Source organism: Delphinus delphis, chromosome 17 (assembly GCF_949987515.2).
Source record: "Delphinus delphis chromosome 17, mDelDel1.2, whole genome shotgun sequence".
Taxonomy (NCBI): domain Eukaryota; kingdom Metazoa; phylum Chordata; class Mammalia; order Artiodactyla; family Delphinidae; genus Delphinus; species Delphinus delphis.
The window spans coordinates 12,557,260-12,569,878 of NC_082699.1; the positions used below are offsets into that span (position 1 = coordinate 12,557,260).

General features: G+C 42.0%; 2 protein-coding genes across 2 annotated transcripts in view; both read right to left on the minus strand.

Annotated features, from left to right (window-relative positions):
• Nucleotides 1-2,000: 2,000 nt before the first annotated feature.
• Nucleotides 2,001-9,630, minus strand: TCF24 (transcription factor 24). Its single transcript, XM_060035166.2, has 3 exons — nucleotides 9,227-9,630; nucleotides 8,211-8,623; nucleotides 2,001-2,386 (listed from the first exon to the last, which is right to left on the minus strand). Exons 2-3 carry the CDS (start codon nucleotides 8,598-8,600, stop codon nucleotides 2,273-2,275), a joined length of 504 nt encoding a protein of 167 aa, XP_059891149.1. The 5' UTR covers nucleotides 8,601-8,623; nucleotides 9,227-9,630; the 3' UTR covers nucleotides 2,001-2,272.
• A 1,331-nt stretch (nucleotides 9,631-10,961) lies between these two features.
• The window catches only part of PPP1R42 (protein phosphatase 1 regulatory subunit 42), a 37,375-nt gene continuing 35,717 nt past the window's right edge, over nucleotides 10,962-12,619 (minus strand). The window contains exon 8 of the mRNA XM_060035165.1: nucleotides 10,962-11,073. Coding sequence (XP_059891148.1) covers nucleotides 10,962-11,073 — 112 coding nt within the window. The remainder of the gene's footprint in view (nucleotides 11,074-12,619) is intronic.

Genomic DNA, 12,619 nt, shown 5'->3' on the forward strand with positions numbered 1-12,619 from the left:
CTTAGAAACTTTGGGTGAAAATATGCAATTTCACCTCAGATTTCCCAACCTACCAAAAGCTGTTAGCATATTTAGCAATTTAATAAAATGTTATGAAAACCTATGACAGAAATATAGTTCTTTGGCATTAAAACATTTGTAACTGGACAAGAAGAAATAAAAAGTAATACTGTTTAAGACAATGACTAATGATTTAACAGGAGGATTTAGAGAAGTCTGATAATTCAACAATAGTCATAATTTTTCCCCAGTTAAATGCTTTAACAACTATAACCAAATAGATTATTAGCGATAAAACCATTTTTTTCTGAAATTCTTGCTAGCACATTTAGTGTTTACAGTTCAGTTCCAGGTAACTTTAAAGTTCTGATTTCATATCTTTAGATAAAAGATTATTCTTAGCACTTTTTATTCCAATAACTTATGATAGTGAATGGCTGAATCCATCTCATTTTACTTTTTATTCCTTTCAATGGTATATGAGTAGGTAAATATACTCACAAATATTTAAATATACAAACATTTTTGCTACATATTAATATGTAGACAGCTTTCATTGTATGGCTTTTCTTTTAGAGACATGCTTTGGTCACATTACAAGGAGTATATTCACATTAAAATAATAAAAATTACAAACTAACTATAAGACATGAGTCAAAACATGATCATCCTCGAATCAACTGAATGATAGTTTTTGCCTTCAGATAGTCTTTTACTTCATTTCACTGCCAAAAGCTGGAGTTAAACGGAGGAGAAAATGAAATGGTGGTTCTGCTGCTATCTTAATTCAACCAAGTCCATTCATACACATTTCTATTTAATAATCTTGGATGAAACCCAGCAACTTTAAAACTGTGGGTTATCGAGAAATGAATGAACTTTACACCTGGACAGTGGACTAGTAAAGAGTGAGGAGGAAAACAAGAAAAGGAGATAAAGGGAATCGAAATCAGCAAAGACATGACAAAAGAGACTGATGATTTTTTTTTTCCAGGTGTCTCTATTGCACCCTGTTGTTCTGAGATTCAGTGTGTTCCCTGACAAATGTCTCCACTTCATAGCTAGGACCCCCAGGCTCCTGGTGAAACTGAAAGCACTGGTTCAGTCAGGCAGAACAGCTGCTCCCTGGGCACTTCATGTGCAGGGCAGTGGGAGAGGCCCATAGCAGAGGGCTTTCCTTGCTTGTAGGTCCAAATCAGGGCATCCTGTATCACAGGATGGCCACTCTGTGTTCTCAGACCCCCTCAAGGTGCAGATCAGCGCCAGAATTCCCAAATCAGACAGGATTTCTCCCATTTCATAAGGGCCAAGTAGGTAGACTGTGAACAGCAATTGACATGGGGAGAAGGGACCTGGCCAAAGCTGTGACTGTGAAGGTCACGGGGGTTCGCTGGAGGCCCCTGACAGGCCTGAATGTGCCACTCTCTCTACAGGGCTACAGCTGCACCTGTTTACCTAGTCCGGGACCTCAAAGAGAGTGGGGTGGATATGGAGTGACCAGGGGGGAGGGTGACAAACCCTGCTGCCCAGTGACACCCGTCTGCTGTTCACACAGGGCTGCAGGGTTTCCCAATGCCTTCCACAATTTGGAAACATAATAAGATATTTAATAATACTCTAGGAAGGTGGCCAAGCCCTGGCCTAGGAAGCAAACCATTTCTAATACTCCAAGTTTTCTAAGAGGGAAAAATAGTTATAGAAGTTGCTGCATTGTCATATTACCTCAACAGTCTTTTCACACATATTCAGCTAAAACTGAATAAATGATCTCAGACCTTCCAAGTGGAACGGCTTCTTAGACCAATATTAAGCACAGACTGGTTTTCACAAAAGTGAAATACTGGTGTTTTACAAACCCAGCTTTTATTTTTTTTAAACCAGGAAGATTGTATACATAGATATTAGTTAGCTTTCAGTTTGTAACAGATATACTACAGAAAATGTGTGTATTCTTTGGATACATACACAATTCTTTGCTTTCCTATGTCTCTTTCTTTTTTTCCATTAGTTTCTCCTGCACTATATAGTAGTGACTCTCTCACACTGAACAGATAAGCTGTGTGTTTTACATCATTATTATTACATTATTTACCAGACTGATTATTTCATTCCACATTTATTTAGATTAGATAAATCTGAACATCCAACTATGGATTCACATGTAAACTTTCAGAAATGATGTTTGTTAGGTCTGATGTAATAAATATAGAATTATTTCATATCATTTAAAAACAACGACATCACTTTCTACCAGCCTCCCTCAGGGGAGAGCCTAAGGCTGTGAGTCTGTTGGAATATTGTCATGATTTATTTTTTCTCCAGAGACAGAATGCTTCAAAAACTGACCAGTAGCACCAATGTACAATCTTGATCGCATGGGCCATTTCTGAAAAAGAATATTTAAACAAGAATCCAAAAGTTAGTATCTGTGACAGATATAGTGTAAATAGTAATATTAAAAATTCCAAATACCTCAATGCAAATGCAATATCATGTAGCTAGTAACGATGATAATTATGAAGTCTAAGTGATGACACAAAAAAAGTTAATAATAAAAGTAAATAATGCTAATAATAAAATTATTAGTGCTAATAATAAAAGTAAAAACATACCCAGACTTTGATTATAATTATATGAAATAATACGTGTGCATGTGGACCAGAACTGCAAAAAATCATGGAGAATGAATATATTTAAATGTAGGAAAATATATCTACCCACAATGTTTTAATGTTAAACTAAACCTAAAACAAAATTAAGCCTAAAACAAGATCCCTGGCTTTAAAAATATTTTTAAAAGTTATATGTAGGACTTCCCTGGTGGTGTAGTGGTTAAGAATCCACCTGCCAATGCAGGGCACACAGGTTCATCCCTGGTCCAGGAAGATCCAACATGCCACGGAGCAACTAAGCCCGTGCGCCACAACTACTGAGTCTGCTCTAGAGACCGCGAGCCACCGCTACTGAGCCCGTGTGCCACAACTACTGAAGCTTGCACGCCTAGAGCCCGTGCTCCGCAATAAGAGAAGCCACCACAATGAGAAGCCCGCGCACCGCAACGAAGAGTAGCCCCCGAGTGCTGCAACTAGAGAAAACCCGCGCGCAGCAACAAAGACCCAATGCAGCCAAAAATAAATAAAAATTTTTAAAAATACTAAAAAAAAAGTTATATGTGTTAAGTATTATGCATCTACATTTGTCAAAGGACTACAATGAAAAGTGACTAATTCGACTATCTAAACATTTTATCTAGCTAAAAGCAATATCTTGAAGTTGCACATATTAGAATGTTTGGTGTTACATAGCTAGAACATCCAGGTTAAATGACTGCTTGTACTGGCATCACACAGCTCTAACCTTTCAGTAATCATCACATTTGTATTCTGATTGTGTCTTTTCTAAATTTACCTTTAAAATGGACAGCCTCTCAAACAATACAATTAATTTCCAAACAAGTGTGATGATGAAAAAATATACTACATAGGTAGTACTTTTAGGATGGACTTTCTTTTTTTTAAGAGAGGAGGGTCATATAATTTTAGTTCTAAGGTCCTTGGAATACTAATCAGAGAAATAGTGCTTTTTTTTTTTTAATACAAAGATAAGTCCTTAGACTAAAAGAGTGCAACTCTTAAAGGTCAGCAGTGGGGTCCCACACTCTCCAGAGAGTAAATGATGCTGTGAGCAGCAGGCTCTTTTCACCAGCAAACATTCATGGGGAGACTGCTGGTTACACAGCACCATGAAATGTTCTTAAATGCCTCGCAGATGATCCACGGTGCTCAAACAGAGGTACAATTATTAACAATCCAAAGTCCGTAAGAGCTCTGGGTTTTCAACACAAGTTGCATATTAGAAACACATGGGAGCTTTAAAAAATACTGATGGCCAAGTCACACTCCAGGCCACTTAAATCAGAATGGACCTCTTTGGAGAAGTATAAGGTAGAGTCAGTTCTTATCTGGAATAATATAAGCCTTCCTTATACTTCCGAATACAGTTACTGTCACCTAAACTGGGATTCCAGATGTAAAATGTAGCCACAGGAATAATAAGTAGGCATGTGATTTTTATTTCTCCAGATGGGATAAGTGAATTTAAGAGTCCTAAATTCAGATTATTCTGCTGGGAATCTACACTTTAACACAGATTAAATATAACATCTGTGTTACTTGGAATTTAAATGATCCATTCTTATATAATCTTCCTATAAACAAACTTGTATTTTATGTTTGATACAGTAATAAGACTGACACTGTGTTACTTATTTTTGCAAATCCATTTCAGGTTTTGTTTTTTTAAATCATAGATGTGAATTCTTGTACTTTCTGGGTATATCATGTTGATCCTATTCTTGGGATCCCTGCTACCAGTTGGTAACATTAAGTGTTTTAGAAACTAGCCTGGGATTTTTTTATATGTTTGGATTTGGCATTGTTAGATCAGATTTAAGGCCTGCATTATACTGAAAAATCTAGTGTCATGGTATTATGGATTGAATGTGTTCCCCCAAATTCATTTGTTGATGCTCTAACGCCCAACGTGATGATATTTGGGGAGGTAATTTTGGTTAGATGAGGTCATGAGGGTGGGTCCCTCATGATAGGGTTAGTGGCCTTTTAAGAAGGGGGAGAGCTCCCCTTCTTTGAGAAAGAGTTAAGTCAGCCAGCTGCAAGACAGGAAGAGAGCTCTCACTAGGAAGTGAATTGGCCAGCACCTTGATCTTGGACTTTCCAGCCTCCAGAACTGTGAGAAATTTCTGTTGTTTAATCCACCTAGTCTATGGTATTTTGTTATTGCAGCCTGAGCAGACTAATATTCACATGTAGCAAATAGTGTAGCGCATAGGTCATCAATTTCAAGTGCAGAATTTTAGGCATATTATAAACCAGTGCTTTTCAATCTTTTACATTCCTGCCACATTTTCATGAGCGTAAAAATCTCATGCTCAAACCTCAAATGTAATGTGAGAATTCTACATTTGAAAATGTAGATAATAATTTGAGAATGTGAATTAAACACATCTAAGTATAAATAAAATAAAAATACTGCTGAATGCTCCCTGTTAGTTCTCTCTGTTACCTGGGTTCCACTGTACTGAGAATCACTCTAAATCATGCAACCAAGAGTGGAGACAAGTGAAGGCATCTGTTTTTTACAGCCTTGCCAGTATGTAAGTAATTTATGAAGCAAATCTAAAAATGTATATGTGGATTTTTGCTTGATTTTTCATGGACTTAATAAAACTTCCCTTTTTAATAACTTTGTGTCCCTGGATTTTCAAATGATTTTATTCAAATGAATTTAATGTAGATACATAAATAGTTTTAAGAGTCAGAAATAAAAATATAAATACAATATTGGTTAGGTTGCATGTCAGCCTCATGCCAAAAAAGCCAGGTGACTGATTTACATTTTACTTCTCAATGGTCTGTTTTAGCATTGTGTAGATTAACACAGTCCTGACCTCTACTTTACCTAATAAGTCATACTTAAAATTATGTAGTTTCATTAGCTTAGAACAATCTAGCAAACTCATACAATTAACCAGAACTGAACCTGAAACTGAAGACTAAAAATATATTCCTGGTTTTTGGAGTTAAATGACTCCAAAATAACAAAACTTTGTATTTATTTTTTGAAATTATTGTTTACCTGTATTATCAACAATGATTCTCCAGGGGTAATGCAATTAATAAAGCCATCTGTGCTTTTCTTTCAATGTAAGTATCTGAAATATACCCCTGTTCCCTTGGAGAAGCACTGCCCTTTCAGACACTGGTGCTGATCAGAACTGCTCACATCCCAAAGGGATAAAAACTGCTGTTTTAGGCTATGCCCTGGGATTCCAGTCTCTTAAACCTTCCAGTTTCATTTGAGGTACTCATAATGTAAATTCCCAACAATGCTAACAGTGCTAAATCCCCAATACTGATAATAAGAACTGATGATTCAAAATTATGGCCTTGAAATACTTGTTAATGGATCTTTGATCAAAGTAAAGACCCCCTTACGTTGTAAGGCAGAAAAAGTCATTTTGGAGCACTCTTTAACTATGTAAACCAAAAAGTACAAATAATCAGAATATCTTTATTTCTTTGGCATTAGATTAATCAATGATAGACTTAATTTTTAAGCATTTTGGTAGTCTCTGTAAAATAATGTGTCATAGGCAGTTTCAATTATGTATGTAAAATCTCTTTCCTCTGCACCTCCACTGCATATGGTTATAGCCTCTCTTATGGCACATACTACATTCTCTCTTATAATACTGTTATTTATATTTCTGTCTTTGTCTCTATTATATGCTCATTTAGGGCAGGGATCGAGTCTTACCCTTAATTGCATTCACTCTCTTAACAGTGCTTTTGCACAAAGCAGGCACTCAGTAAATGATTTTAAACTAGACTAGTCACTTGTTCAACCATCATCAATTTCATTTTTAAGAGGTAATCTTTGGCTTTCTTTCATTATCCCTAGAATTGTCTTTTAAAATAAAAATAATTGATTCAGAGGACAAATGAGATTTAATTTTTCTTTAAAGAGTTATATGACTACAAAAACATTTGGTATGGGAGTCAGGGCAAAAAAACTCTTGTTAAGCTTATTGTTACATGAAAATTATGGTTTTAACATTACTCATTCAAAAAAGCACTGCAAGAAACTAAGGTGAAAAACAACTGGATTTCTCATCTGATTTCTCTCTCCCACAAAGAGGCATTTAACAGATGTCTTTTGTATTAAAGCCTACTTAATGTTAAAATAAACTTCCTTAGAGTATAATGTCAAGTCAAAAGAAATCTAATATTAATGATATATTTGAATAGCAATCTAATGTACCTAATATCAATCTAATATTAACAGATTAGTAGCATCTAATATCAATAGTAATACAAAACCCCTTAATTAATAATGAATAACTTTCCAGCTGAGGTTATACAACACATGAATGGAATGGAATAATCTATCATAATTATGAATAAATGATATCTCAAATTTTTATACTTAATATTTGAACTAGTTTGAGTCTATCATCATGTTGATTAAATGTGCAAAGTAAATTTTATTAAACCTTACCACAGAATTTTAAGTTCAGTAAATATTAGAGGATGTACTTTACCCTCAATTTGATAATGATTATTCAATAATTTATTGAACATTGATATACTTAAGGCAAAGTTCTAATTTTGTATATGTGTGTGTGTGTGTGTGTGTGTGTGTGTGAGAGAGAGAGAGAGAGAGAGAGAGAGAGAATGCTTCAGAATGGTGGAATCAAAAATTTGAACATTTAGTTTTAGAAAACATAGGGAAGGTGATCCGTTTTGAACAGAAAACCTGATCAATGTAAGATTTGAAAACAAATCTAGGAGAAAAGGATGATGAGAGTCTAAATACTGCAATATAGGTAATGAATCATAATCATATATACCGTATTAAACAAAAACCCTGACCACTCTACCTATATGTAATGAAAAAATACAAGAGGAAGTCTCTTGGATAATTTTGTACATTATGTAATTTGAATATTTAATCAGAACACAACATATATGCCAACTTATTATGAAAATCACATAAACTCATTATAGTTTTTCTAACATTCTTGGTGGTTGTCTAGTCCATGATCGTTAACCTTCATTAAAACGGACTGAACATTTACTGTGTGGGGACGCAGAATCGTCTCCTTTTGTTTTTACCAGCTTTACAAAAAATTTTCAACATTGGTTTCCTAGGATTAGTTAGGGGCAGATACTTCCGTCACCCCGTTTAATTCCTGAAACTTTTCAAATATTTGATAAACACCACAATGGTAACAATGATGTAAACTTAAAACCCTCAAAGGCTCATAAATGTAACTCGGACACTAAAAATTATCAGGACGTGCAACCAAACACCCCACCAGGCACCCGCAAGAAACTTCTCATCTAGGAAAGGAATCCTGTAGGTTGCATCCTATAAGGGGCTTGAGACTCCCCTACCCAAGCCAGCCCGGGTTTAAGCCCTCTACCTGCAAACCGTCAAGGAGCAGCCTTGTGCAGTGTGGACCTCGCTACGGGTGCCTTCGCGGGCCAAGGTCGCTCTCCTGATCTGTTCCCCGCCTCACGCTGAAGGAGGGGTGAGAGCTGGGCGGTATCTGCCCAGGCGGGGACAGACCCCGCGGTCAAGGTGCCATGCTCCCGGCCTCGGCTCCGCAGTGCGCCCTGCCCGCCTACCTTGACAGGGTGTAGGTAACCATCCCCGCGCAGGGCGCCCAGTCCGGGATCCGCCGGTGCGTCGGCGTCGTCCTGCAGGCTGCGAGTGAGGTGCGCGATGTAGGTGGTGGCCAGTAGCAGCACGTCCAGCTTGGACAGCTTGGTGTCCGGAGGCACCGACGGCAGCGTGCGCTGCAGCTCCAGAAAGGCGTGCCGCAGAGTCTGCACGCGGCTGCGCTCCCGCGCCGCGTTTGCTGCCGCCGGCCTCCCGCCCCCCGAGCGCGCGCCGCCGCCTGGGCCCGCTGGCCCCGGTCCGGTCCGTCCCTGGCTCGAGTCTCGGGTGGCGGCTACCGGTGGCGCGGGCTCGTTGCTGGCGATCAGGTGGCTGCTTGCGGGACCGCCGCTGTCCATAGCGGCTTCCGGCGCTGCGCGCCCTGCAAACGACGGAAGGCGCGGTGAGGCCGGGGCGCCGGTCGAGTTTAACCCGGGGAGGCGCAGCCCTCCCGCTCCCCCTGCGCGCCGTGCCCGGCCGTCCGACATGGCTCCAGGCGATCTCAGAGTTGGGCACCTTTTGACTGGGGCACTTTTGCCTCCCGGCGTCTGGGGTGAGTGGTGGGGCCCGAGTGTTCCTGGGCTGCTTGGAAGGGTGAGGAGGGGCGCGGTGCCGGCTTTACTTTCCGCCGACAAATTAATCGGAAGGGCTACGCTACCGCGGAAAAAGATTTCGGAAGCACAGCTCCGGTTCGGAACTTGTTAGCGCTTCTGGAACGCTATCCCGCCTGTCCAGCAGTAAAGATGAAGCTGGTCAACTCGTGGAGTGTGGCGGGAAGCCCTGCCTCGCCAGGGCCAGCCGTGCCCGCGCCGGCCGCCCTCGCACCATCAGCTCCCGAGGCCCGGGGACCTGAGGGGCGACGGCAGGAGCTCAGTGCAGTTTCTGCCGGAGAAGCGGGGGACCGGTGGCCTCTCCCGGGACTAAGGCACCCGTTACCCCTCCAAGCCCGGGAGCAGCGCGGCGGGGGTCGGACCGGGGCCCTCACCTTTCCTGGAGCGGCCGTACGAGGTTCGGCTCCGCTGCGAGAGCAGGCGAGGAGCGTCGAGCTGGGTCTGCGTGGCCAGGACCGCGCCGGTCACTCCATCCTCGTCCAGCCGAAGGCTACGGCCGCTTCCAGCCTGGGCCGGACGCGCCTTTTATGCGGGCTCCTGCGAGGCGAGGCGTGCGTGCTGGCCAAGCTCGGCGTGGATTGACCGCAGAAGGACCAGCTGACGTCCGCAGGCACCTGAGGTGCCGTGCAGGGGACTCAGTCCTCTCCGAGCAGCCCGTCCGCCTCGGGAGAGTCATTGATGCAACCGTCCGGCGGGGAGGGGCCGGGCCAGAGGGGGCGGGGCGTCTTCTTGGCCCCGCCCCTCCGCGTCCAGGTTCTCCCCGGGGCGGGACTCCGAGAGCCGCACGTCCAGCGCCCGCGGGGTTGGCGGCCGGCTGGGCCAGAGCCGCGGTCTGGGCTGTAGGACCCCAGCGCGGCCTCGCAACTTAGCTCGCCTCGCCGCCGCCCTTCCGCCTCGGGCCCAGTCTGAGCTCCGGCACCTTCCAGGCCGGCGCCGAGCCGAGGCGGGAACGCGGCCGTTTTGTTGAGCGTGACGTAACTTTCTGTGAGGAACTGTGGAGTGTGCCGCCTCGAGGCGCTCACCTTTCACTCTACCACAAGGTAAATGTCTCCCGCTGCCCTAACTACTTAAAGCGTAGTCCCTCCACCCTCGGGATTCCGTGACCAGTTTACTGAGCCGCCCAGAGATAAACTGCACTTAGCTCGAGCGCGCCCACTGTCTGTGGTACCTTAGGAAGTTCCCCCAGTCGCGGTCGCTTCTCCCCGAGGTTCCGGCGCCTCACCCGTCCCCCAGGGGCCCCCGCTTTGTTTCTCTATTTGGACGGATTTGGAGTTTCCCTGCGGGGAACTCGCCTGAAGTGTTTAGCCCTCGTGGCCCCCCCGGGGAGCGGGGCCGGCGGCCGTGCGGGGAGGGGCTCTCTCCGGCCTCCTTGAGAAAAGGGGGCGCTGCCCCGCGAGGCCCGTTCCCAGCCGCCCAGGAAGCCTGGGCCCTGGACGCCCCCCGACCCTCTGTGGCTTCCGCCCGTTTGGACCCATCGCCTTCAGAGGTGAAGTCTGAGCGGACGCCCCGTATTTCCCAGCGACGTGATTAGTCCATCCTTGAAAACAGTGCCTGCGTGGGGAAGAGCAGGACGTTAAAACACCTTTGCGGTCAAGACTGAATATCGAATTTAAAATAGCATTAATGAAACCGCTCTTGTATACCTGACATAATTTCATCCTTTACCATAGACTTTAAAATTGGAGCTACCGACTAGTGCATAGTAATGGTGGCACTTATTGTATTTGAGTGTAGAATTCCACACACTTTAAGTATACTAGTGAATCAAAAGAATCCTCAGGTTTTCATCTCAATTCCCATTCAGTAACTGTAGTTCGATTTATACTTTAGAAAGAAGCACACCAAAATACTATTGGTTCAAAAAAGGATTACTTTCTTTTGGTGAATGAGAAAGCACACCTTTATTTCCCCTGTGAATTGTATGTAATGAGGAATAAAGCAGTTGGAAAGCACTGTTTCGGATTCTATAAAGAAGCAAATCAAACAAGAACTCAAAAGGTTCTTCTTATATAATGAGATGCCATAAAGCTACAAACCACAAAGGGTGATGTTGCCTAGTAATACTATAAAGGTAAAGAGTCACACGTTTCAGATCGCTTAAGGCTGAATTTACTGGTGTTTTACAAACACATTTTCTTTTACTTTTGAGTTATGAAGAAGGTGAGGTTCACATACATCATTTTTTGTCAGCAAGCTTTCAGATTCCTTCAAAGAGAGATTCCTGTATTGACAGAGAAAAAACAAAACAAAACAGCGTTTAAATTATTTCAAAAATGAAAGTTATCCACAACAGGTAGCAAACATATATAATCTAGGACACAATAACAATAGTGAGGGCTACTGATTAGTTACTAAACTGTGCATCTTCTCAGGCTTGAAAGGAAGCAGAAACAAAGATTTTTTCCCCCTGAGGAAGGGAAGAATGTGGAAAATCTATGAGTTGGGAGCGATGTGGAAATAAGAATACTGGAGGGAAGGTGGGCCGACTAGGGTAGGCAAATTAGGTGCTCAGGGCTCCTTATGTTTTGCACCCTGGCACCTCACACACCTCACCCTAGCCTAGCCTGCTAGAGTCTCCTGCTGCTTTAGGAGGTGGGGTGGAGGTGCAGGCACAGCAGAGGCACTTCACTGCTAACAATGCCTGGCCAGTTGCCTGCTGAGTTGCCCAACAGTCAAGTTCCAAAGAAAGGACTGAGGTAACAAGACCAGCCACTGCAGGCCACCCCCCTTGTCCTATCTACTGCCACTCTAAGCAGCATCTCCGAATCCTCTGATGACTCTAGAGTAGTCCTAATTCCTGCAAGAAACCAGTATTTGCAATTAAATTCAAAATGGAAGATGAAAATCTTCAAATTTTCCACATTACATAAATTAGTAACAGGTACCTTATTTAGCACTTCTTAAGTGCTAAGTGCTTTACAAAAAGCACTTTATTTTCTCATTTTGTCTTTACAAAAACCCTTTGAGGACTTTACATTTACAGTTGAGAAAAATAAAGCTCAGAGGGTTGAAGTAACTTGTCCAAGGTCACATAGATAGTAAGTGGCAGAGACAGGAGTCAAGCCAGGCAGATTGACCCTAACACTTGTGCTTTTTACCATACTATTCTATTTACTATTTGTAGGGTGTTTCATTATTTGCAAAACATTTTTTTTGTATCTGCTATCTCAATAACTTGACTCCCTATGACCAATCCAAATACTATTTTTATAGTATGTCTTTCTTTGGAGTTCTTGTCTAATCTGGTTTTAGAGTGCCGTAGATTTTATTTCACTGAGCGTGATGTAGGTCTTAAAATCATACTTATCTTTTTTCTAAATGTGTCAAATAGTTTGGCATCTTATCTTTATATTGTAAAATAATCACACATACCAGTGAAGAAAATATATTGTTTTGTTATATATCTATATCAATGGGTTTTATAGAGTTGGTGCTTTTTTTCACCTGTCAACTACTTCCCTCATTGTTTAATTAAGGTATAATTTACAGACTTAAATTCACTCTTTTGAGTGTATAGTTCAGCAGTTTTGAAAAACACTAACAGTCATGTAACTGCTACCACAATAAAGATATGCAACATTTCATCACCCCCCCAAAATTCCCTTGTGTTGACCCTTTGTAGTCAACCCCAGGTCCTCAGCAACTACCGATATTTTCTCTCTATAGTTTTGCCTTTGCCAGAATGTCATGGAATCATACAGTGTGTAGCCTTTTAAGTCTGTCTTCTTTATTTTATTTTTTTTAACATCTTTATTGGAGTATAATTG